This window comes from Neolamprologus multifasciatus, chromosome 14 (genome assembly GCF_963576455.1).
Source record: "Neolamprologus multifasciatus chromosome 14, fNeoMul1.2, whole genome shotgun sequence".
Lineage (NCBI taxonomy): Eukaryota > Metazoa > Chordata > Actinopteri > Cichliformes > Cichlidae > Neolamprologus > Neolamprologus multifasciatus.
Genome location: NC_140452.1, coordinates 21336610 through 21361858, shown reverse-complemented (window position 1 = coordinate 21361858; position 25249 = coordinate 21336610). Strand labels below are relative to the sequence as shown.

Genomic DNA, 25249 nt, shown 5'->3' with positions numbered 1-25249 from the left:
AGCAGGAACACGGATTCTGCACAAAGACTTAAACACACAGCGCAGCCCGCGGATCAGAATCAGATGTCGAATTTCTCACAGTCGGGGCTGAAAGCCGACAGCCCGCTGATTCTGATCTGTCGGCGGGTCCGCGCTTTGTGTTCACGCCCTTAATGCGCTGATTGTAAAGCTGTTAGTTTGATGTCTCTCCAAACAATATTGACCGAACCAGCAGCAAAAGAAGATCCAAACTACACTTCACATAAACATCGTCATGTATTCACTCTTACTTTTACTGTTTTGCTTCTACCATGATGCACAGCTCTCTCTCTCTCTCTCTCTCTCTCTCTCCCCCCCTCTCTCTCTCTGTATGGTTTTCTGCATTATTCGCTTGCTTGTTACCACAAGTCTACCGCTGTTTACAGCGCTATCGGCCGACTTTTTTTTCTTTCCGTTTTATATACTTCCGAAAAGAAAACCTAATTTCTGCCGTTCAATGCTGAACAAATTTAAACTTTTTAAAATTATGCAAAATGCAAAATGCTTAGCCATGTCTCTAATAAAACAGCTGTAACTTCAGAGGTAATGTTCATATGTTGATTAATGGTTTTCTTTCGTTTTTGATGTACTGCAGAATATTTTTATAAAATCCCAGGCCAGGAAAAATCACCTTCATGTGTTTCTGTGTTTTATCTTCAGCTACTTTGACACAAAGGCATCTGCTGTGACGCTCACACCTTTGATAAAGTCTTGCGTGTGTCAGCTTCCTTTTTATAGATACAAAAATATGTAAATGTACTGATCTGAATTATAATATTTCTGACTGTCAAAATTTCCCATATTCAAATCGAAGTGAATCGAATCTAATCGAATTAAATCGAATCGTGGATCGAATCGATTCTGGACCTTGTGAATCGGAATTGAATCGATTCTAGAAATCAGTGACGATACCCAGCCCTAATTAAAACTACCCTTAGAAAAGGTTAAAGACTAGAATTTGGTTTGATCGTGCGTTATTTTTTTTTAGGTAAAAATCCACTCTTGATTCATTAAGCTGTTGCAGCAAGATATTCTAACTTTTGCATTTAGTTCTTTATGCTGATTGTATCTCCTCTTACACAGTGTATGTAAATGTCGGCAGAATCTCAGCCAGGAGACTTCATCCAGGGTGCAAAATGCAGCCTCTGGGCTATATCTTCATCTTGGCTCAGTTCTTTTCTTATTCAGTCAGCACTCCTGGGAAAACACTCATTCTTACAGACATTCTCCTAATGTTTGATTGTAGATCAAACATGGGATCTACAATCTGTTGTCAGGTGTAAGTAGTTGCAAAGATGAGGATATTTTTCATGCAGCACAGCATTTGATGTTTGTTTTGAACATAAAAAAGCACCACAATCTGTTTAGTCTAAACTTTGTAGTCATTTTTGCTTCTAGAAGTCAGGTCGATTTCTTGTTCATTTTCCTCCTCATCTCTTCTCATCAATGCAAAATGTATTTTTGTGGTCCTCGCTAGTTTGTCTCTTGGGACTGTTTGAGTCAGTGTATTGACTGAACAAAGACTGGATCTGGATTGCAAGAGTTTTTCAAATTAATACCGCTTTGAAAAATGGCCTCTGTACAAAAGTCAATCTAAAATCCAAAACACATGAAGTCCTGACCTTTTCTATCCATTACAAATTACATCAGTAAGATGGTTTACTTAACTGCGATCATTATGAATGAGCCTCACATTTAACTTTAGTAAAGCAAGTTTAGAAATACCAAATATTGGAGAACATCTCTTACAAATATGGGTTCATATATATATATATACAGAAAGTAATACATAATGAGATTACTGGTTTAAAGAGAACACCTGATCTGACACTTGCAAACCCGTGCTTATTAGAGACTTCGATAGTCTGATGCACTGCACAGAGGTCAGAGTTTTCCTTGATTAGGTTTCAAAATGAACCGATTTCACCAACAAACAAAAATGATTGCTTGTCCAAGAATAGCTGTGGCTGTAATCGTTTAATATATCATTTTCAGAACCAGTGGAGGAAAAAAAGTTTTCTGGGAAATGAAAACAGAACTTGAGTGCAATGTTTAAGGGGACTGAATACATATACACATTCTAGAGATTAAGTTAAAGAACTGAATTGAAGCTGGTCATCACCCAACTTTAGAGCATCAGTGCAAGCATGGATGCACACAAAGTGCAGAAAAGCAAATATTTGGTGCCTGTGAGGTGTGTTACCACAATGCTTCGGCCTCTCGTTTTTCTTTATTCTCTGCTCAATGTTTTGGTGTCTGCTAATTGTTCTTTCTGGCTAATACAGTGGACTGATGCAGGCTTGAAACCTGCCACAAAGACACAATGCCAGTTTCCGTTTGGGTGTGTTTCCTCTTGCCTGTACACATTACGTCTCCACACTGTCACTGTGAGATCAGGATGAAGCACTTAGTTGTGCTTCTAGACTGAGTGTTAAAGATATATTCCACTGCAAAAACAGATGACAGCACTAAAGCTTTTCACAAAATTAATTAACAGTATTTTAGTAATAGCTTTAGATTCTACTGATAAAGATTCAAATTGGATATTCCATGGTAAATACAAATATGGGTTCACCTCGTGTCTGATTTAAAAAAATATTTTTTGCATGGTGTTCAAATGCCCCGCCCTTCACACAGTGGAGAAGAGAAACATTTGTAAATCCTTAAAGTGTTAAATTTCTTTTCATTCATTTCAGTTTTGTAGTATGCTGAGTTCGGGCACCAGAGAGCAGAGTGGGTACAAACTGGATCTCCCCGCAGTTAAACTGTAGAAGAGTCTGTGTGTCTAATGACGATTGTTCTTTTTTCAGCCTTTCCCACAAGTGAAAGTCACAAAAACTGAGCCACCAAGCAAAACTGAAGATGAACAGAAGCCTTAACAGGGTCTCCACCAAAAGTTCACAGATCACTCTTTGTTCATTTTTACCTCTCTCACACTTTCCGAGTACAAGGTCACATCTGATAATGGTCGTGCGCGGTACACAGGTCTGCCTCCACCGTGTGTGAAGAGCAAAGTGCAGTTACGGGAGGGTGTGGTTCTTTCCATGAGGCTGATGGAGACGAAGTGTACGGTTTTTTGTTGTTTTTTTTTTAATCGTTGTTTACAGGAAGTATTTTCATGGGAGAGTAAATAACAGCACAGATAATCACACATACCTGTTCTCTCGTAAAGGAGGTTGGTCTTAATGGGACCCATCGTGGGGGGCGTTTCCAGCAGCGCGTTGCTCACGGATATTTCTCGCGCTATAGACTGTTGGGTGGAAGCGCCGGTGTCGGGAAAGTGCAGTGTGGATAAGTGAACGGAACTGTCCTTGCGTGTTTTATAGCTAGCTAATCACAACTGAAGGCATTAACAAGCCTCTGTTGTGGGAGCTGGAATGACAGAAACGCTGCGTAATCGGGACCGCGCGGTTGTAATGACCGGGGACTCGTGCGCTTTGGCACCGGAGGGAGCACTAAGCTTTAACTGAGGAGTTGAGCACCAACAGACAAAAGCAGCAAGGTGCAAGACGGCTAATCTTTCTGTTAACTAATTTGCAATATGCAAATGTAGAATACAAAGTGGAAAGTGTTAGCATTGTGCTCATTTTGCTCATCCCGAACCGTGCCAATGCTGGAATGGCTTTTGGCTCTGTGCTTTGTGATCCTGGTGGTCTCAATCTGGCCAGGCTCCAAATATTTTTGTACCGAGAGCCAGCGCGATGCTTTGCTTCAGAGATTTGGAATTTTACAGCAGGTGGCGAAAGGCAAGACGGAGAAGTGCGTCTCGGAGCGAGAGGGGGGCGACGATGCCCAGTCGGCCTGCGTGGGCGCTTTGACCGGTGAGAAGCCACGCACCGTGGCGCTAATATGTAAACCTTCCGCGCTGGCAAACTACCTGCTGAAGCACTGCTGGACTTTCAGTAACTACTCACCATGTGTCGGCTGGACATGGCGGGCCAGCGCCTTTCTCCAGAGTGTTTACGAGGCGTGCTGGCCGTACGAAAGCCCGGTCCAGTTTGTGCGAGATAACCTGCAGCTAAGTGATGACGGACTGGTGGCCTTGGACTGGGCTGTGCCATCCTACCAGAAACGTCGCAGGACTTCGAGTCACTCCACCAGTCCGGTTCTTCTCATCATTCCAAACTCTTTTGGGAAGATCACTAGAAATGTCCTGAAGGTAACTCGTGCGTTATCGGCATGTCAATAAAAACTTAACTGAGTGTAAAGAAGCATATTGTGGAACAAAGAGGAGGATAGTAGTTTGTATACAGCGTATTGACAACAGGAAGCCATTTGTATCTGCTTTAGAGACAGAAGCCATACCCTGAAGTCCCCAGCAGATGAATCTCAACTTGTGTCGTGAACTTTTACAGATGCCCTGTTCCTCTTATCAGTGTTACAGCATAAACCAAAGTGATGTAAATACAGCAGTCGCTTGGGAGTTCATTCTGTCTTCTTTGGGGTTTTTTGCATCAAAAATACAAGTGTAGCATTTTGAGTATTTCAAGAGCTAAATAGCTGGGCAAATGATTCAAAATAAAATAAAATAAAACCAGAAACAAATATGGTAATTTTTAATGCACACCCTTGCAGTGTCTTTAAACTAATCAAAAGAGAATTGCCTTCTTAATTAAAAAGAGAAGACACCAAATAGCCATTTGAGCTTAAGCCATGGCAAGCTGAAAGGAAAGAGCAGAGCAGTGAAAAGAGCAGATGCAGTGGCTGCGCCAGTCTTTCAACTGCTCTTTCAATACACTGAGGTAATTGAGTGAGGGATTACAAAGCATCGCTTGACTTGTGAAGGCCGGGGAAGTGCAAGTGCTGCTCCACATGAACGCTTGTTGGTTCTTTCACCGTTCTGGCCACCTGGTATCATGCTTCATTTCATACTGTTAGCTTTGTGTGTAAAGCACTCATGGGCTTACTGTCAGCCCTGTGTCAGAAATGACAAGTCTGCAGGAATACTGGAAAATCAAATGTGCCTGACATTAAACTAGGGCAACTCTTTAAAAAAGGAAAGGATAGAGAGTGACAATAAGGAAGAAATAAGAAGAAGCAAAGAAAACGGAGAGTGCAGCCTACAGATTTACCCCAAGGAAAAGCCTCAAATGATGTAGAGATGAAGAGTAAGTGATTGGTGCAGCATTTTTTTTAATTTTTTTTAATTTTATTTTTTTTACTGGCACCCATCATCAGAATACAGTATTTACAATGAACCCGGTCATTTACGCTTGGGAGGGCTGGAAGCTGAGGCACCACAAGGGATGTGCACCAATTAAGATTGCTTCTGCTATTGGTGAGACTTACTATGCATAAAGCAGTCACAGTCTCTGTGTGTGGGAGAGAGAGGGAGAGGCAAAGATAGAAAGAGCTCAAACACAACCATGCATCTATATCTGTCACACAAGACTGAAACCAAGGAACATGTAGATTCTTTTATGGGCTTGTGGTTCCTGTCGCCTCCTCTTTAACGCATCCCATTGCAGGGATTTATGAATTTATGAATGAACCACCTCTTCATCAATTATTCATACTTTTACTCACAGTTTGTCTTAGACCCCTTTCGTATCTCTCATTCTGGTACAGTTCATATGCATTAAACATTGTTTATCATATCTATTACTTTTCACTGCCTTTATATTCAGGTCAGAGTTTTAAATGTACTTACATACCTCATACCCAGCTGCTGGTAGTTGCTGGTGGCTGTTTTGCCTTGGAAACAGTGGAAACAAACTCCCACCAGTCCTCATAAACCAGTTAACAAGTTGCATCTTGCTTGCTTAAACTGTGAGACTAAAATTAAGAAATAGTTTATTGTGGTTTATTTCTTGGCCTGGTGCAGCGACTTCCTGAGCGTTGGCATGACTGTGATGGAGAAATGCACTACATGGGGGTTTAGATAATGTTTTGGTTACATGTAAACTACACTTTAACACTTACATTTTTTTAACTTAACCATTTCTTTATGTTGCTGTTAAAAAAGCAGCTTTCAGCTTACGAACTTCTTGGATGGAATAGCTGCGTAGCACTTGCTCAGTAAAAGTGGGGAAATTTTAATATCAACACTCATGGTTCTGTCAGTGAGGGATGCAATAAAACCTCACCTGTTTATCAACAAGATAACCAGCAGTATTAAAAAAAATATGACAAGCTCTGCATAAATGTGCCAAAATCCTGAGCATACTGTTCATCAAATACTTTACTGTGTATTTTTCACAAGAAAAAAAAAAAACAGATCATGAATCTGTTTTCCGTCTCCCCCATCAGTTTTTATCATTTATAGTGTCAGAGCAGTGAGAGAGTCCAAACCATCTCAGCCGTGACTCCCAAAGTTTGTCTCCAAACTGCTCAACCTGAGTTGTCCTTGCAAAAATCTGATTTCCACCTTTTAAAGGTGTAAGATGTGCATATGTCAAGATATGTATAAAGATGCACACATAACCTCAATGGCTTCTTCAGTAAGTGCGCCTTGGTAATACCAGCTGTTGCCACATTGTTGCACTAGCAGCAGCCTGAACTGCTGATACAAGGGAAGATGAATCCATGCATGTTGTTTTTCTGCTGCCATAGCCCATCTGCTTCAAGTTTCAACAAGTTGTTTGTCCAGAGATGGTCTCCTGCATACCTCGGTTGTAACAAGTGGTATTTTGAGTTAGAGTTGCCTTCATATCAGGTTCAAGCAATTTCCCCTGACTTCTGGCATCACTAAGTCATTTTCACCCAGAGAACTGCTGCTCTCTGCATATTTTCTCTTTTTCAGTCCATTCTCTGTAGATCCTAGAGATGGCTGTGTGGGAAAATCCCACTTTCTCAGATCAGCGCCTCTGGCAGCAACAGCCATGCCACATTCAAGACACTTAAGCCACCTTTCTTCCCCATTCTGCTGCTCAGTTTCAAGTTCAGCAGGTCGTTTTGATCATGTCTACGTGCTTAAATGCATTGAGCTGGTGCCAGGTGGCTGTAAAGCACTGGCGCCTAATGAAGTAACCAGTGAATGTGTAAGTGAACAATGCAGAATGCTTTATTTTAAAATTAAAAATGAAATTAAAACTTTCTGAGAACCATTCACAAAGTTCTCGATTTAATGTAACGTTACATCCACAAATCAGTTCCACGCCTTGCTTGTATTGGTTTTTGTAAAGCAACGCAGTTGCATCATAAACTCACCCATTTCTTCCAGCAACACAGGCTTTTGTTTCTCTACTGTTTGTGTGTTTTACTCCAAACAATTAATATGAAACAACCTTTCCTTTGATTAGAGTTCATACAAATAGTTGGTCATAAAACTGCCAACCATTTAAATAAACCAGGACACCAGAAATCGGGATTAATACATAACAAGTGCAACAACTTTATTTTAAATTGTAGATTTCTATTTTTGATTTAAACGTCAGCACTATGCAGTCTAAAATTAATAGCCGAAAATGAATGGCGGTATAAACGGCAACATGGTAATATATTGCAGCAAAAATTATTTATAAGTGTTGACGTTCTGTAACATGTGACTGCTGAATAGTATTTTAGCAAACTGTTAACCAGCGGACACATTGTTGTTGCCTCTGAAGGGCTTTTGATCAAGTAGCATTCCCAATTGAATGTGAGCACCGCTGACCTTTAGAAGCCTTCTGGTATTAATGTCTTTGTCGCTGTGTGAGGACAAGGGGTGTTGCGCAGTGTGTGCAGCCCTGGGTGGAGGAATTTGTCACGGAGTTGACAGTTTATCAGCACCAGCCAAAAAGTGCTGGAGTGGCTGTTGCAGTACAATTAAACTTAAATCTCTAACAAAACCAACTGCATAGTGTTAGTATAATATATCCCCACAAACTAGAACATGTACATTTGATCTGACACGTGCTTTGCAGTGACTTTAAAATCACAGAATCTTTCGTGATCAAGTACCAAATGGTAATGCTGAGGCTAAAAACGTCAAGTCCTATTGAGGTTTAATGATAAAGCTTTTTTTATCGTTACTGTGGGTAAACTGCACTGTCTGATGTTTCTTTACACTGTGCGACTGGAAAAATACCTTAATAAGCGGGCAGTTCTCCTAATTTAATCACAGCTGGAGCGCTCATTGTTTGTCACAGCTCTAATACTCTGCTGAAACCGTAAGATCGCTCTGTGTTTCTCTGCATCACCGGGAATTTAACTGAACCCAGAAGTGATTTATATTCATATGTGAATAGTCCTTTCTCCTGTGTGCTCCTCTCAAATCCTGATGATTTGAGGAAGAGGCTAATGAATGAGCAAATGAGTGATGTTCTGGTATAAGAACTCAGCGCAGCACTGACCTAGTAATGTGTCTGGCACAGTAAATCCTCTTTTCATATAGACAACGAAGAAGTGGCAAAACTGCTACTGCAGTCTTTCTCAGCTGGTAAATATTTAATGCTCTTCCCGCAGCCCGTTGGGATTCCTGCAGTTTTAAAGTGAAAGGTCATTTAAAATCCAGCCATTTATTTGCACAAAATGTACAATAATCTCACCGTCGTCCCGAGTCACAAGCCTCTGTGTGTGTGCACTCTCCTTCTCTTGTGCTAAAGGATTAGAATCACTGCAGATTTAGAGGGAAGACAAATCTTCTCCCTGTGCTTCCTGACAACATAATGGGTCATTTGGTCTAATGGTAATATTTAGAGACTAGACTGCAGCAGTTTCTCATTTTCAGTCCCTCTCTGCATGGAGAGCTTTTCACAGTAATTTAGAAAATCACTCGTCATTTGTGTTCTGCTCTGAATCAAAACCTTCCCAGAGTTAAGTTACAGTCGTTTTTTTCCAGGGTAATGAATGAAGACTGAGGTTCACTATTTTTTGATGTTGTCTGTTTGTCATGTGAAAAGGAAAGTTAGAGAACTAAGAATAACCCATGATTCAGTAAGTTGTAGACCAACCTGTAGCAGCAATAACTCAAATTATGTTTGGGTAAAAATTGGCGTGTAAAAATATAATCATGAGCAAATAATATTATTGCACAGGGGCAGCTATTTAATGCAGTATGCACAATTAAATTCCTTGCACATAAATTCAACAACCTGCATGTGTAGATCTCAGCAGCCAAAAAAAAACTCATGATGCACGTGAGAGTGTCTGTTTGGTGAGCATTGCAGCAGATTAATGGGGAAATTATGTTTGCATGCCTGCCTGTTTGCAGTCCTTTTGCATGCTCAGACAGTCTATCTACCTGCAAAGAGCGTCTGTTGTCAGACGGGGACAATGTCATAGATATGTCATACAGTCCATCTGTGGGCTCCTGCTGGTGATGTTGTTGGTCTGTCAGCAAACTGCAGAGAAGAGAGAAGTTCTAACATACAAATAGGGATGGGAATTGATCAAATTTAGCAATTCTTGTTCCATTTTTAAATTGCGTTTTGATTTGATTCCTTATCAATTCTCATTGGCTCAGCTTTGAGAGTCTATCAAAAACATGACATTTGTCTAAAATAAATTACGTTATGTGGTCAAATCTTAGTGCGTGTTGCAGGTATTTTCCCTCTATATTATGTTCAATGTTAATCAAAGAAAATAATGTAATCTTACACAAAACACTTTTCTTTATAGTACAATATGTTTTCTCCGTAAAATGACCTGAAAAACGCTGCCTCATAGTTAACAATACCCGGTTACAACAACCAAACACCAGTTAACAATATCAACCTATAGGGTAAAGTTCCACACACCAATTTCACTCAGCTTTAACATCACTCTGGGTTCTTAGCTAGCTTAGCGTTAGCATGCTGTCTGTGCAGGTGCTTGCAAATGCAGATGTTTGCACTTTGCATGGGCAACATTGTTGCAAAATCTGCAACATTTTTGCAATAAAAATAACAGTAATGTCCACATTTGCTTTGGTTGAAAACCTCTTTGTGGGCCCTAGATGGGCAAATACCTGTGCAAACTGATGCAATCATAGTACCATAAATAAAGAAATAAAGTGCTATTGCTCTCACAAGCAACTGTGCTCTCAAAGCTGAATTCTGCTTGCTCTGATCAGTCTGAATTTTGACAGTTTGGAGGGCAGAGCCCAACGGAAGCATTAAAGTCCATCCATTGATGTTAGTATTTCCATCATTACACCGCAAAAAAATAACTATTGGCATGTAAATTCGGCAAAGTTCATTTGTTAAATTGTGAACAGATATGGTATTAAAGAGCACTTATGCTGCTGTCATGGTGTCATTTCGTTTGAAAGGTATAATCTGAATGTCTCAGTCACAAAGGTTGTGGAATTACTTGTTTAAAATCACTATGAGAAGTCTGATTAGAGCGAGCACTGCCTGCAAGAGCGTGAATCTGCTGTAGCACTTGCCAAGTGGATACTCTTGTAATGGATTCTTTGTGTAGTTGGTTGCTGAGTTCTACCTGTGTAGGTTATTGAATTTACATGTGAGGAATTGAATTCAGAATCAGAGAGACTTTATTAATCCCAGAGGGAAATTGGGTTGTCATAGCAGCAAATATACAACAAACATCAAGCACTTATATAAAACGAGGGTAGAAACAGAGATAATGATAGATAAATATTAAGATGAATAGATAAATATAGAGATATAGGTATAAATATAAAAAGACAAGTGCGCGTGCAAATATATCTTGCGGTGTACAAAAGTGACAGGATGCATTGAGGTGTGATTAATTCTGTTCCACACGTGTGGACCTGACCCAAGTCGATGAATTGAAGAGTGTGATAGCAGCAGAAAGGAATGACCTCCTTTAACGTTCTTTCAGATAGTTGAAGGAAGCTGTTGCTGAAACTGTTCTTCAGCTTGTCCCAAGTGTGGGAGTCATTGTCCATGATTGCTCGCAGTCTTGTCAGCATTCTGTTACTGATCACCTCCTCCATGGTGGCGAGCTTCATGCCAAGAACAGACTCGGCCGATGAGTTTGTTCAGTCTGTTTGCGTCCTTTGCTTTGATGCCTGCACCCCACCACGCCACAGCAAAGAAGATGGTGCTCGCAACAACAGACTGATAAAACATGTAGAGCAGCCTGCTGCATACATTGAATGATCTGAGCCTTCGTAGAAGTCAGTGATAGCTGAGCACTCCAGCTCGTGATCCAGTTGAACTCCCAGATCCTTACAGGATTGCATAAGCAGCATTGTGCCTGTGCTTGTGAGGTGAAATACTTTGCTCATAATTATATTTTACCACAAGTATAATTCCATGTTTAAGCTCCCGCCACAGCTTCATGACCCAGTTTGGGCCAAGTTTTAGCTGTTACACAGATGTCCTCACATCTGAATCTAGAATACAACTTCAGATGAGAGGAGTTCATGGTTGACTCTGTGAATTCAAGGTGCCCAGGTCCTGTGGCTTCAAAACAAGCCCATATCATCACACCTCCACCACTATGCTTGACAGTTGGTATGAGGTGTGTGTGCTGATAGGCTGTGGTTGCTTTTCTCCAAACACGGTGCTGTAGTTCTTGTTTTAAAACTGGAGAAGCCTTTTAGATGAGAGGTGAAAACTCTTTAAAATAACCTTGGAGAAGTCCAGTTACCTTCTTTTCAAAGTCTTAAGACTACCATGTCCTGGATGACTGAGAACCTACAGATGCATAACCCATTCTTGCGCAGTCTTTTTCTAATTGTACTGTCATTTACTTTATATTTAATATGCTAACTTAAGCCTGTATAGTCTGTAGCTGTTGGTTTTCTTGAGTGTATCTGAGCATTGATGTGTGCTGTTGGGAGCTGATAGTTAAACCTATGCTGTAAGACAGTCATGTGCACTTTAAGCAAGGTTAGAAACTTAATTAATGGACACTTAATAAGCAAAGCTTTCTTAGTTTTACCATGTTCTGATTTCCTACAGTAATAGTTTTTTTTCTCCATACAATAAAAGTAATAGAAAAGTTTGTGTGTTACAGCTGTGAAGATGCTGTGTTCTAAAAAAGTTTTTTATTCGTTTAATTATTAAAACCAAGAGACTAGGAAACACAAATTCAGCTGGTATTTAGGACAACAAAGGATGACTGCACTGAGTGTGTAACTTCCATTGCATTATTAATGATAACCCTAAATGTTTCACCTTTTGAGACACATTCGATGTATATATATATATATATATATATATATATATCTGCTTTGTGTCTTTCAACAGTTGTGTGAAATGGCACTGTCCCATGGCTACCTTCCTGTGGTATTCAATCGCCGCAACCACAACAGCTGCCCACTTACAACCGTGAAACTGCAGCAGTTTGGTGATCCTGCAGATCTACGAGAGGCTGTGCGCTACATTCGCTACCGGCAGCCTGCGGGTAGACTGTATGCAGTGAGCGAGAGCTCAGGGTCGGGCCTTCTGCTGTCCTACCTGGGGGAGTGTGGATCTTCAAGCTACGTGACGGCGGCTGTCTGCCTGTCTCCTGTGTTCCGCTGCCAGAGCTGGTTTGAGAGTGGGCTGTGCTGGCCCCTGCAGGGGGCGTTGGTGCTGTACCAGAAAATATGTCTCAGCAGGTACAGAGGAGGGGTGGGGGATAAGAACCAGTTATCCATAGTTTTTACATGATGTCAAAACTACTGGGACATGCCCACCTCATGGGCAAAAGTAGTCCTTTGCACTCCAGCCATTATTTGAATGTCTTCAAATTGAACTTAGCCGAAATATCAGATAGTTGCTGTGCTATCAGATGCATACATCAACGTTTATTTACAGCTGTCAGAAGGGCCAGCGACACAGGCTGTTAGTGGCAGCTCATGGGAATATTTCCTATCTGACATTGGAAAATAAGCAGTCAGCTTTACTGTCATGACATGACATTAATGTGAAAAATTAATACTACCAGAACTTTTCTGGCCCTACACTGTAAATGTTCAAGTTGACAAATTGTAAGATTTACATGTAGCTTTGTTTAAGCTTGCTATGTATCACTTACCTTTCTTTTAATGATGAACAATTTCTTGTTCTTCACCTCCCAGACGGTGACATTATTTACCCATTCAGATCAAAATACATGTACCTGTCTATACTTTACGCCAGGATGAAAGCTGTCATCCTGGCACCGAACTGCAGCTCTAGGAGAGATATTGTGACTTTCAGGGACTTAAATAAAGCTGCCGGGTCAGAATATGGATCACAAGAGATCCAAGTAGTCTTGGCTCAAGACTGGTGAAAAAAGCAACACTTTTGGCCTGCAGTACTATCCATTATGGGCCATAAAGATGGAGTAATGTTGTGACCACGAGAGCAGTGAGTCTGTCACATGACTGAAAAAAACTGTGTATTGACAGACTGATAGTAAAACAGTGGCCTTAACTCCACAATATTACCACTTGGGTTTTATTTTTATAGCTTTGGCTACATTTTGTATTGTATGATGATTTATGCATATCCATATCGCAACAGCGAGTCAAAAAAAGGCAGATGATTAAATAAGTAAAATCCTCCATAACATAATGTAAGAAGCTCGTCTAATCATTTGACTGCTAATTTGTCTTGTCCATTCTGACTTATTCTTGGGGTTTATTGCTGCATCCCCAGAACAACAGGAGACGAGACAAATTGTGTATTTGTCCAAATAACACGGTAACATTTCAGGAATTCAGTGCTGGAACAGTTTTATTCAGCTTAAATTGTCAAAGTGCAGCCATGTAAGGATAAGGGCAGTGTGTCACAAGGTAATTCATTTGAGCTGCTTGCATGCTGTGGCTGAAATTAACATAGCACGAGCTTGTGCTATGTTTGTGTTTGTGACACAGGATGTACAAATTTGAGCTATACTAATGAGTAAAATATGCATTGTACACTCAAAGTCATGAGGCCATGTGATCATGTGGCATACACAATGCACAACACCAAAATAAAAGAATTCTATAAATACAACTGTATGAAAATTTGAGTTTTCCTTTAATGATATTTGGTAGCTTGCAAAGGGAAGAAAAAAAGGAGCTCAATAAGGCTCTCGTTCGAAGTACACCTTAAAATTATGTCCTTTAAGACGGAAAATTGCGATGTTTTTGTGGGCCGAAAGGGAAAAGGGGACTTGTGTGACAAACAGACAAATAAGTACTCACAAACCTTCAATTGGAGAGGCACATACAATTTGGGAAATAGTCATGTCACTGTAGCAACAAATAGCTCGCTCAGTGTTGAGTCATTGATTCTGAGAGACATCGTGACCATGGCAAAGTTTCTCAAATCAAGGCCAATGAGGAGTATGAGACCCATGTAGCTCTTCAAAATTGATTTACTGTTTTTTCATTTATCTTTGTAACCGTGTGTGTGTGTGTGTGTGTGTGTGTGTGTGTGTGTGTGTGTGTGTGTGTGTGTGTGTGTGTGTGTGTGTGTGTGTGTGTGTGTGTGTGTTGATAGATACAGGACCGTGCTGGCTGAGACCCTGCAGACAGACACTCTGTTCTCCAGCCATTCTTTGCGTGGCCTGGAGGAAGCACTGTTTTGTCAGCCTGGATATCCTGACTCTACACCTGCAGCACCAACAGGAAATGGCTGTAGCAGCAATACATCAATTACCTGGGATGCTTACTGGGAACACAACGAACCCTTAAGAGATGTGGATGAAGTGGCCATTCCTGTTTTGAGCGTGTGTGCTAAGGATGACCCTATCCGTGGAGACGCCCAGTCCACAGTGCCCTTGGAACTTTTTGAAACAAATCCACATTTTTTTCTCCTCCTAACTGACCGTGGAGGTCACTGCGGTTTCTCCACCCAATCTGAAGGGAATGCTGCTGGTGCAGTGGGCTCCGTGGCTTCATCAAACAGAGGGATGGAGAGTCACGGGATCAACTGGAGCCACAGAGCTTCACTGGAATTCTTTAGGGCCACCACGGACTTCTTCAATGCAGAGGAAAGAGTGAAGCAGATTGCTTCAAGGAGGAGGGGCCTGGGAGGAGCTGCAGGAGGAAGATTTTTTCGCCACCGCAGCGTCAGTACATGTAAAAGAGTGCCAGCTTGTTCTCATAATATCCACGCTATTTACAGCTGGCAGAGATCCTACACACGATGAGGAAGCTTTATGGAGATTAAAGGTACCCTGTGGAGTTTCTGTGTAATCACATTCAGCTATTCCATTTTAGTAAACCAAAAAGGGAGAAAGTTTAACTTTTACATTCAGATACACTTTAGTCCTCAACAGAGCTGACTTTTCTGCTGACTCCTTTAACTCGTCTTGCCTCCCATTGTTCATGCGTTGTTGTATTATACATGATGCTCGATGCACATGTAGATGAGTGGAATGGTGTAACGCCATATGTGTGTACATGTGCATTGTTGTGTATGTATGTGAACTCATAGCACTGCTAAAACTAAAAAAAAAAAAAAAACAAAACACCACAGGGCACAAGTGACGTCTGACTTTAATGTTTCTAATGTTTTTTCATATTTGGGATGTGAGGGGCCAAATTGTTCTCTGGATGTGTGACACTCACTTGAAAGTGTTATGACAACCAAACTTTGAAAAGTGCTGGGATTGTGAAGCTGTGTGTGTGTGTGTGTGTGTGTGTGTGTGTGTGTGTGTGTGTGTGTGTGTGTGTGTGTGTGTGTGTGTGTGTGTGTGTGTGTGTGTGTGTGTGTGTGTGTGTGTGTGTGTGTGCATTGTTTTCACACTGCTAACTCGGGACACAAACCATTAGGATAGAAAAATGACAGACCACAAGATTGCATGCAGTTGTTATGTTCAAAAGTGACACTATAAAAAAAGTCGACAAATTATGAGTGTCTCTATATTTTTCTACAGATTTAGGTCCTCTGTAACGTCAGCTGTTGCAGGAATTTCTCAGTTATATTAACAAGCTTACTATATGTTTACAGGGTCCGAGTCATCTGCTGCACATTTTCCCCCATTTCCCCCCTACATTTGTAGCCACATTTGCTTTGACTTTTGAAACCTTACTGTGTATTGTATTTTGTTGTTTTTACTGCAAGTATATCTATTGAGGACTAAGACTTATGCCTCAGTTTGGAAGAAAAAAATAAGTGAATCAGAGTTTCAGACTAATTGGAGCTGAATGTTAAAGGAGTTTAATTAGTTAATCAACTGTTTTTTCTGTATTACAGAGAGTTAAGTGAGTATGTTCTCCTCTGTGTCAGAAAATATCCTGTGATGAACAGAATAGGTGAACACCTGTGAGACTTTTAACCAGTCAGCCTTTATAGGTCTGTGTCATGCGAATGGAAGCACTTTGTAAGTTTTCATTTCTTATCCTTTGACTTCCTGCTCCGAGGCTTTTTCCTGAGCTGCTTGGGATCTGCAGGTGGCTGTTGTTTTACTCTGAGTAGGAGAATTTTGGGTTCATACTTCTACAATAAACAATAAATAAATAAAAGTCAGTATTTCTGTTTCCTATTAATTAAGGAAAAGCCAAGGTGCATTATAACAGTGAGTATAAATCAGGACATTAAGTACCACAGTGCACAAATGATTGTTGTCTTGTGTTTATTGAACAGGCTGTGCCCACGTTTGATGTGTTATATTATGTGACAAGATGAAATTAAAAGTATATTGAGTGAACCAAGACACGCTGCTGGGTCTGAATTTAATAACCATGCATCCTTCTACTACAGTTAAATGGATTCCTCTTTAATAACGATATGTTGCATGATGTTATGTCTTGTTCCATGTTGCAGATCTCATTAAAGCTAACCTGTGGTCTTGTCAACCCTTTTTTTTTTTTTTTATCAGTGTTCACAGACACTATCTATTATGGTAAAGTACCCACGGCCTTTCTGTGTGTGCATGTGTGTTACAATCACTGTAGCATTTGTCCTTTCATTGAGCCTTATCCACTCAGACAGCTGGAACCCAGCAGTGTACACACTGAAAGACACAAAATGTGTGCTGGCAGACACATTGTCAACATACAGCCCTACGGTCAGAAAAGCACACAAATAGAAATAGAAATACAGAGACATAGAGGAAAACCAACAAGCTGTCAGATATATATTGTTTATATCGATGCACATTATCTACAGGAAGATTTTCATACTAATCATCCATCCATTTTCTTCCACATATCTAATTCAGGGTGTATAAAAGGCCCCAAAGTTCATAGAATAGTTTTATTGGTGTTTATGAGTTTATATAAGTTCATTGAAGGACGCGACTGAGCTGTTCAAGTATCAAGTGTTGGTTGATCACCTGCACCTAGAGGAGGCCAGATTAATAGCCGATGCTTACCTCAACTCTACCACACCCTTCACTGATACTATGGAGGCCCTCAATGACAAATTTGGCCAGCCACATCAGATAGTGCTGAGGTGTATTGCTGCGATGATGGACTCACCTGACATCAGGCGTGGAGATGTCTCGGCATTTGAGAAATTTGCCCTCCAGATACAGTCACTAGTGGGGATGTTAAGGACACTAGGCCCAGAAGGAGAAGTGGAATTACACTGTGGTTCACATGTTGCTCGTCTGCTTAGTAAACTACCCCCCGAGCAGAGAGCAGAGTTCCGCCGCTGCATGTTCCAACAAGGTGTGAGGATGCATACCTTGGCAGATCTCGCAGGGTGGCTTAAGTATGAGTCCTGGTGCCAAAACTCTGAAGGGCAGCTAGCAGTGAAAGGGACAAAGGAGAAACAGTGGCCCAGGCCTGAGGTGCGCCAGAGTAAGAGATCCATCACAGTCCTTCATGGTGCAAAGGAGGTAACGACAAAGCCACAGGCTGTGAGGCCAGGTGGTGTGGCCAGTAAGAACAAGCCATACTGTCCATTCTGTAACACGGAAGAGCACTATCTCAGTCAGTGCACAGTGGTATCCAAGTTGACAAAGGACCAGCTAACAGAGTGGATAAATAGTAACGAGATGCTGGCGCTGCGCACGGTCACACCAGGCGGCCCAGTGCAATCTGAGAAAGACGTGCAGCCTCTGCCAAGGGAAGAACCTGCAAGGTACTGCATGATGTCAATGTTAGAACACCTAAAGGGTCACCAACAACAGCAGTGGTGAGCTGTGACTCAAAGGCGGCGACCGACGTCCTGTATCTAGACAGACCCACTGAAGGCTGCAGAGTCCTTCTAAAGATCGTCAAAGCCTGCATTCATTATGGCAAGCGAACAATCAACACTTACGCCGTACTGGATGACGGGTCAGAGAGGACAATGCTTCTGCCAGAGGCTGCCGAGAAGTTAGGCATGCAAGGGATCGCAGAGGATGTCCCACTGCGCACGATTAGGCAGGACGTGCAGACTCTCAGAGGTGAGTCAGTGTCGTTTTCTGTTTCCTCTCCCTCAAGGCCCAGGACCAGGTTCAAGATTGCTGGGGCCTTCACTGCTGCACGCATCGGACTTGCAGGCCACACTTATCCCATGGAGCAACTCAGAGAAAGGTATAAGCACCTGATTGGCCTTCCGATCCACACCTTGATAAATCTGAAACCTTTGCTACTCATTGGCAGTGACCATCCCCATCTGGTTACCCCCGTTGAACCAGTCAGGCTGGGACCTCCAGGAGGGCCTGCTGCTATTCGTACCAGGCTAGGCGCTACAACGGCCAGCAAGTATAGTCAGCCAGCTTGCCCAACGGCAGCAATGCTTACTGACAACTGTGGCACCTCAGGTCAGTGAGTTAATGAAACATGTGGAGAAACTATGGCAGGTCGACATCATTCCATTCCGAAACAAGAAGCTTTTTACTCGTTCAAGGCAAGACCAAGAGGCCATATGCATTCTAGACACCAGAACTGTCCGAATAGAGGTTGAAGGCATACTCCGCTATGCCACCCCACTGCTTCGCCGGAAGGGGATGCCTCTACCGCAGGCTACTAAAGACGCCGTCATGTCAAGTCTACGGGGTGTGGAGAGAAGGCTGGCCAAAGACCCAGAAAGAGCTGAAGCCTACAAGGTGGAGATGGAGAAGTTTATCAAGGCTGGCTCCATCATTAAGTGTGGCTCTGGGATACCTGTGACAGAAGGTCAGGAGGCGTGGTACATCCCTCATCACATGGTGAGCCATAATGGCAAGAACCGATCGGTTTTCAACTGCTCATTTCAGTACAGAGGACAGAACGTGAACGACTACCTGCTGCCTGGGCCCACTTTAGGTGTGTCGCTTCTGAGAGCATGCAGTTGCAGTGAGTAGGGACATTAAAGGCATGTTCCACCAGGTTCATCTCTTACCAGAAGATTGTGCCCTGCTCAGATTTGTCGGGCGAGACATCGGCAACGAGAGCCCTCCAGCAGCCTACGAGTGGCGGATGCTCCCGTTCGGAACCACGTGAAGCCCCTGCTGTGCCACATTCGCCCTGCAGCGTCATGTCATGGATAACAGCCAGCCAGATGATGACGTGAGACTCTCAGTCGAAAGGTGTTTTTATGTGGACAACTGCCTTCAGAGTTTCCCCACCGTGGAAGAGGCAAGGAACCTTGTCGACAAGTTACGGGCCATCCTAGCCTCAGCAGGGTTTGACCTACGACAGTGGGCCAGCAATAAACATGACGTCATCAGTCATTTACCAGAAGAGAGCTGCTCTGCTAGTGTGGAGCTATGGCTGGCCCAGATCAAGGTAGATACCCCAGAATCTACCCTTGAATTGAGCTGGCTATTCCACACAAATGTCCCAGGCTACAAGCATCGTCAAGTTCCATATGCAGTCCCCACGATGCGCAATATCTACAAGGTCCTGGCCAGCCAGTACGAACCCCTAGGGTTCATCTTACCCTACACAACCAGAATGAAGGTAATCATCCGCCATCTTTGGGACAAGCAAAGGGGTTGGGATGACCCACACCTGCCTCAGGAGCTTATGCAGCAGTGGATAGCCTGGGAGGAAGAGGCTGTCCACCGGATGCTGTTTAGCTGCATATCCAGTCGTTAAGTCTGACGTCACTAGCCGTGTCTGGGCCTAAACTCCGCTGCAGGTCCATATCAAACTATCACTATGGCATTACCGAGAGTTGAAAAACTGTCTAAAGTCTTTCATCTTTAATAAAATGATCAGCGTTCTGCTCTACCAGGTGTAACAATTGAGTTTAACATCCAGGCATCCATAAAAACAGAATTTATGACATTTAACGGAGTTAGAAGTTAGCAGGAAGTTAGCTCGCTAGCTTCTATCTAAATACAATATAGCATGTCCTGACTGTGGGGTTTTGGAAACAAATTAAAACATACAGCTCTGTTATCACTTCCAACATAAATGAAGACAGAAAACTAAACAGCAGTGATGTTTTTAGGGTTACTGAAGTTTGGCTAGCTGGTATATAATGATGTGCTACGTGACCGCTAGCGACACAGCTATGTTAGCATAATATAAACAAGCTAACTTTTTTTCCACTCGATAAAAGTTAACGTGAGTGTTCTCGGTGGTCAGGAACAAATGTAATCGCATGGCAGGATGCTGTAAAAGGACCAAACTTCAGCCAGGAGAACAACTGAGATAATCCATCCACAATATGAGGTTAGTCATTCACATACTGCTGCATGGGGTGGGCTGTAGTTACATCCTAAGGTTTTAAAAACTGAGCTTAAATAAATGATTAGCGGTAATAAAAGCCGAGGGAGTTCAACAGTGATCACTGACTGTTTTAGGAGCTTTTTGAGATTAAATAGAAGAAAATACAAAACATTAAACATGTTAACAACACAAAAGCCATATTAAACGCAGACTACTTTAGGCCCGGAAGTAGGATTCGTCGCGTCATCACTTAACGACCGGATAGTGTGAGCAGTTGAAGTGTACTATATTTTTGCTGATCTTTATATTTGATTATGTTAACTATATTGTATTATGTCTGTATTTGAGTGTTTTATTTGTCTATTCTTTTTGTTTATCGTTATTTCCATTGTTTATTTCCTTTGTAGAAAACCACACACAGACACATGTACACCCGCAACTGTGTTTACAGCCCCAGAAATTGAGTGGTGACAATAAAGTGCCTCAAACAGAACCTCAAGCTCCCTTCTTCTTTCATACTCTGGGACAATTTGGCCTTAAGTGGTGTTCTGGCCGACACACCGGGGTGACCGTAGTGCTCAAAGACTGAATCAGTGCCACAGCCGTGCCTATCTTTGATATCTCCACTACACGGGGTCACTGGACTCTATCCCACCTGTCATAGGCCGAGGGGCAGGGTACACCCTGGACAGGTTGCCAGTCCATTGCAGGGCTAACACATGGAGACAGGCAACCATCCACATCCACCACTTGCATATCTTTGTGGGGAAACTATAGTAACCATGCTGACGGGAAGAACATGCAAACTTCACACAGAAAAGCCCTAGCCTGGCTCCAAAGCCGAGATGTGCTTCCTGTAAGGCTACAGTGCTAAGCACCTCACCACTGTGCCACCCTGTTTCATTTCCCATGAAGTAGCAAATAAAGTTCTATATTTATCAGATACTAAACATCAGTTTACTATATAAACATTCTATAGCAGACAAGAAATAATCACCAATGTTATCAGTAGTGTCAGTAGAAGTCAATTGACACACAAACATGTCTACCCATAGGTGACATGAAATGTTTTTTATTTTAGTCTTATCTTCAAGGCAATTTTGATTATTATTACTAAACTGCATTTATACCTCTCCCATTAAACATGCTTTTATTTGGTGTTGAAATGATCAGACTATGAAGCTTGAATTTTTCTTGAATTAATTACCCTACCCTAGGTGCTGACAAGAGACGTGCCCACTTAAAAAAAAAAAAAAAAAAAAAAAAGTCTGTCGCTGTTGCTGATATTAAGTCGGATAATTTATGACCAATCTGTTTCTTCGCAATAAACGCTGACTTTCACTAGCCTCCAAAACGATTAAGCCATTAAGATTGAATTGCCCTTTCCCGCTTTGCTTATTTAATTCTGACCCAATGGTGTGCTTCAGTGATAAGAGACTGATTTAATTAAAATGACTGATATTCAATTAACAGAACCTGACATATCCATTGCTTTGATTGTACTAAATCATAGGCTCTCTTAAGGGCGGCATACTCAGTTTCTCGGAAGAGTATATGTTTGTATTTTACTATAGCACACTATTTTTCTGATAAAATCAGTTCAGTAACTTGGCCAAGGATAATTTGACATGCAGACAGGAGCAGAATGACTTGCTGTGCCTATAGCTACAGCCACCTCTGAAGCTTCCCCAGAAATGATCTCAGTTAAAGGTTGGCAGGCAACGGGGAGAAAAGGCTGAGGTATGCTGAATTACAAAAGAACTGGACAGAAAATCAGTGTCAATATGTCTGATGGACTCATGAATCCAGATTTGAATCCAGATCTTCATAAGTATATATGGAGGTGGTCAGGAAAGAAGTGCAACAGTGAGTGTCTGCAGCCATCTGTCAAACACAGTGGAGGCTCTATCATTGTTTGGATTCCATCTGACTGAAAGTAAATTCAGCTGTACATAGCTAAAGCTTATCAGGCATGGAGCCTGGACACCAACATCACTCAAGTTGTGTAAGATCATCTTGCAGCCAACATACAAAGAAGAGCTTTGAATGCCCTTCAAGAAGTCTGGAGAACTATTCCTGAAGACTACTTAAAGAAATGACAAGAAAGTTTGCCTAAGCAAGTTTAGGCTGTGTTGCAGAATAAAGGTGGTCACAAAAAAAATGTACAAACTCTGTCTGCACATTTCAATGCACATAATTCCAGTTTTTCTAGCAAAATGTAAAGAAATGAAGGATGACTCAAGACTTTTGCACAGTTTAGTCAGAATAAAACTGAATAAGCTATTTTCTGTGATAGGGTTTTTCAGCAGCTAGGCCGAGTGTTTCGGCTCTGCAGGGTCTGTAGTGTCCTTTAAGCTTTAAACTTTGTTGTGTAAATTATGTATTGGAAATACTGTTAGGCAATGTTAAAGAACAAAAGCTACATTTTCATTTTTTGTAAGAGACTGATTGTGCAAACAGTGATTCACATATTTGCTAAATTCTAACAGTCATAAAGTGCAGCAGTGTGTGTGGTCAACTGTGTCTTTTTTCAGCATGGCACACGTGAGTTACAGCACATGCAGTGAATATGCTACAGTAGAACAACCTCTTTTTTAAATTAATATTTGGAACATTAATAAACACTGAGAACTGAAGTATGATATAAACAGAATATAAAAATATGATGGTGGTTTAAAAAAAACCTAAAAATCTAACAAAGCAGGGGAGGAACTGTCTACCACAGTATCTCTGGTGTTTTATTTAAGTTGTACCCTCATGTAAACATCCAGGAGGCAAGAACTCCTCCACTATAAACAAACCCTGTGCGCAGTATAACTCTTTTGATGCTTACAGTGAAACAGAGAAGTGAAGAGACACTGAAACATTTGTACTCCTCACTTGTTGATTACCAACCGGACCAAGTTCAATTAGAGTGTCACTAACCCAAACCTAAACATCTGTTTTGTAATTTTTTTTTTTGGCCAGCTGGTTGCATTTTTCTCTGTGATCTACATCTACTTATCTCTGCTCTGAAGAGAATCCAATAGCTAAAATATCTCTAAAGTAACTGCATGAAACTTTAAGCTTTCCTGCAATGTTCTGTAAAATACAAGTAAAAGCTACACCAGCTGAAGGGTTTTTTTAATATTTAATCGAGAGTGAAAGTCTTGGGGAAGGTGGTTCTCGGTGTTTCATCTCTTCTTTCACGCTGAACCAGGGGAGTATAGTTAAAAAATGAAAGTCTGCAGTGAGTCACATCTCAGCTGTATAATACAGTTCTGTTGTCATAATTTCAGAGAACAGAGCCTCCACCCTGTTTCACAGATGCTTATTATTGTACCTGTCTCCTCACCTCCTCCATGATGAGGCTTCAGGGAACAATAGATGGGTCAACTGAAGGACCAGATGCATCTCTCGGATCCTGCTTCTGGCCTTGATGCATTTTTTTGTTTGTTTTCTTCTTTTTTTTTGCTCCACTTTTAAAAATTACAATAAAGTCTGGCTGCTTGGAAGCAAAATATAAAGAAATTGGGGGTGATGGCTCAAGACTTTTGCACAGTCATGTGTATAAAACGTTATACGGATAAGTACGGATTTGTATTTGAAGTGCTGTTATGCCAAAGAACGCCCAGATTGTTACTTTGAACACTGGCTCCACCTTGTGGATATTGTCAGCTACAACAGTTCAATTGTTACCGTACTGCACTAATAGTTTTTTAATACTTTGCAGCAATCCCTTCCATTTTATATTCATAAGCACTTTATCAATTTAACAAATACTGTATAGTGATTGGAAAATTGTACATGATCAGAAATATCTTATTATTATATTTTATTATATTATATTGTTGAATCCATACATGGGCTCATAGCAAAAGCAGAACTACTCTTCTTTTTAAATAAAAGGTAAATAAATGCTTTATTTACCCAGATATGTGAGGGAAAAAGTGGGGAATAGCTTAAATAAAGCTAAAAGAAACAGCAAGAGTCTGTTAGCAATAAGAGGGCACATTGCCCAACCACAGCTGTATTGTGATCACATCATAAGTGAGTGCAGCTTTACATCCAAAAGCCCATAAATAGGCCTCCTCATTGCTGTTTCCCTGTGACCTGGTTTTCCGAAGATGACTTTAGCAAGATCACTCGACCTACTTGTCCATCCAAATTAACCAATCATCTCATCTGACGTCGCCATGGAGACCTCTTCCTTCTCCTCCTGCTCGGTTGCAGTCAGTGACCAGCAGATGGTAGCATTAACAAGATTTCTGCCTGGAAAGCTCAACACCACCTTCTCCAGGGGTTGACTCCGCTCTGAGAGACACAATGACGCAGCTATCTCTGCTTTTGGCTTGGAAACTGTCTGTATATTTAGCACCTTGTTTAAAATTAGAGCTAAGCACATGGGGAATAAATTTAGCTGGCAGTTTAAATAGATGTCTGCCGAGTCACACAAGTTGGACTCAGCACACATATGTCTGTAACAGGCTTAATAGAGGAGTTCAACTTTCTGAAAACCTGGATATAAAAGCTTTTGATCAAGTTAAGGCATTTTTTGCCCTCGAGGCTCATACATATATATATATATATATATATATATATATATATATATATATATATATATATATATATATATATATATATATATATATATATATATATATATATATAAATATATATACATATATATATATATATATATATATATATATATATATATATATATATATATATATATATATATATATATATATATATATGTGTGTGTGTGTATGTATGTGTGTGTATGTATTTGTGGTACTTATTCTGAGCCGAGCTGTTCATGGGATAATTATTACATATAAGTACGGCAGTTGATACAAGCCACATTATTAAGGTAACAGTAAATATCCAAACCCTCTGTTGAACTGGTTTTCACTCTAC

The 25249-nt window shown here is 41.1% G+C and overlaps 1 protein-coding gene across 1 annotated transcript; it reads left to right on the top strand.

Moving 5' to 3' along the window:
• Positions 1-3071: 3071 nt before the first annotated feature.
• Positions 3072-20991, top strand: abhd15a (abhydrolase domain containing 15a). The gene is made up of 3 exons (XM_085130566.1): positions 3072-4177; positions 12102-12454; positions 14310-20991. The coding sequence occupies exons 1-3, from the start codon at positions 3629-3631 to the stop codon at positions 14959-14961; spliced, it is 1554 nt and encodes a 517-aa protein (XP_084986692.1). The 5' UTR covers positions 3072-3628; the 3' UTR covers positions 14962-20991.
• Positions 20992-25249: the final 4258 nt, after the last annotated feature.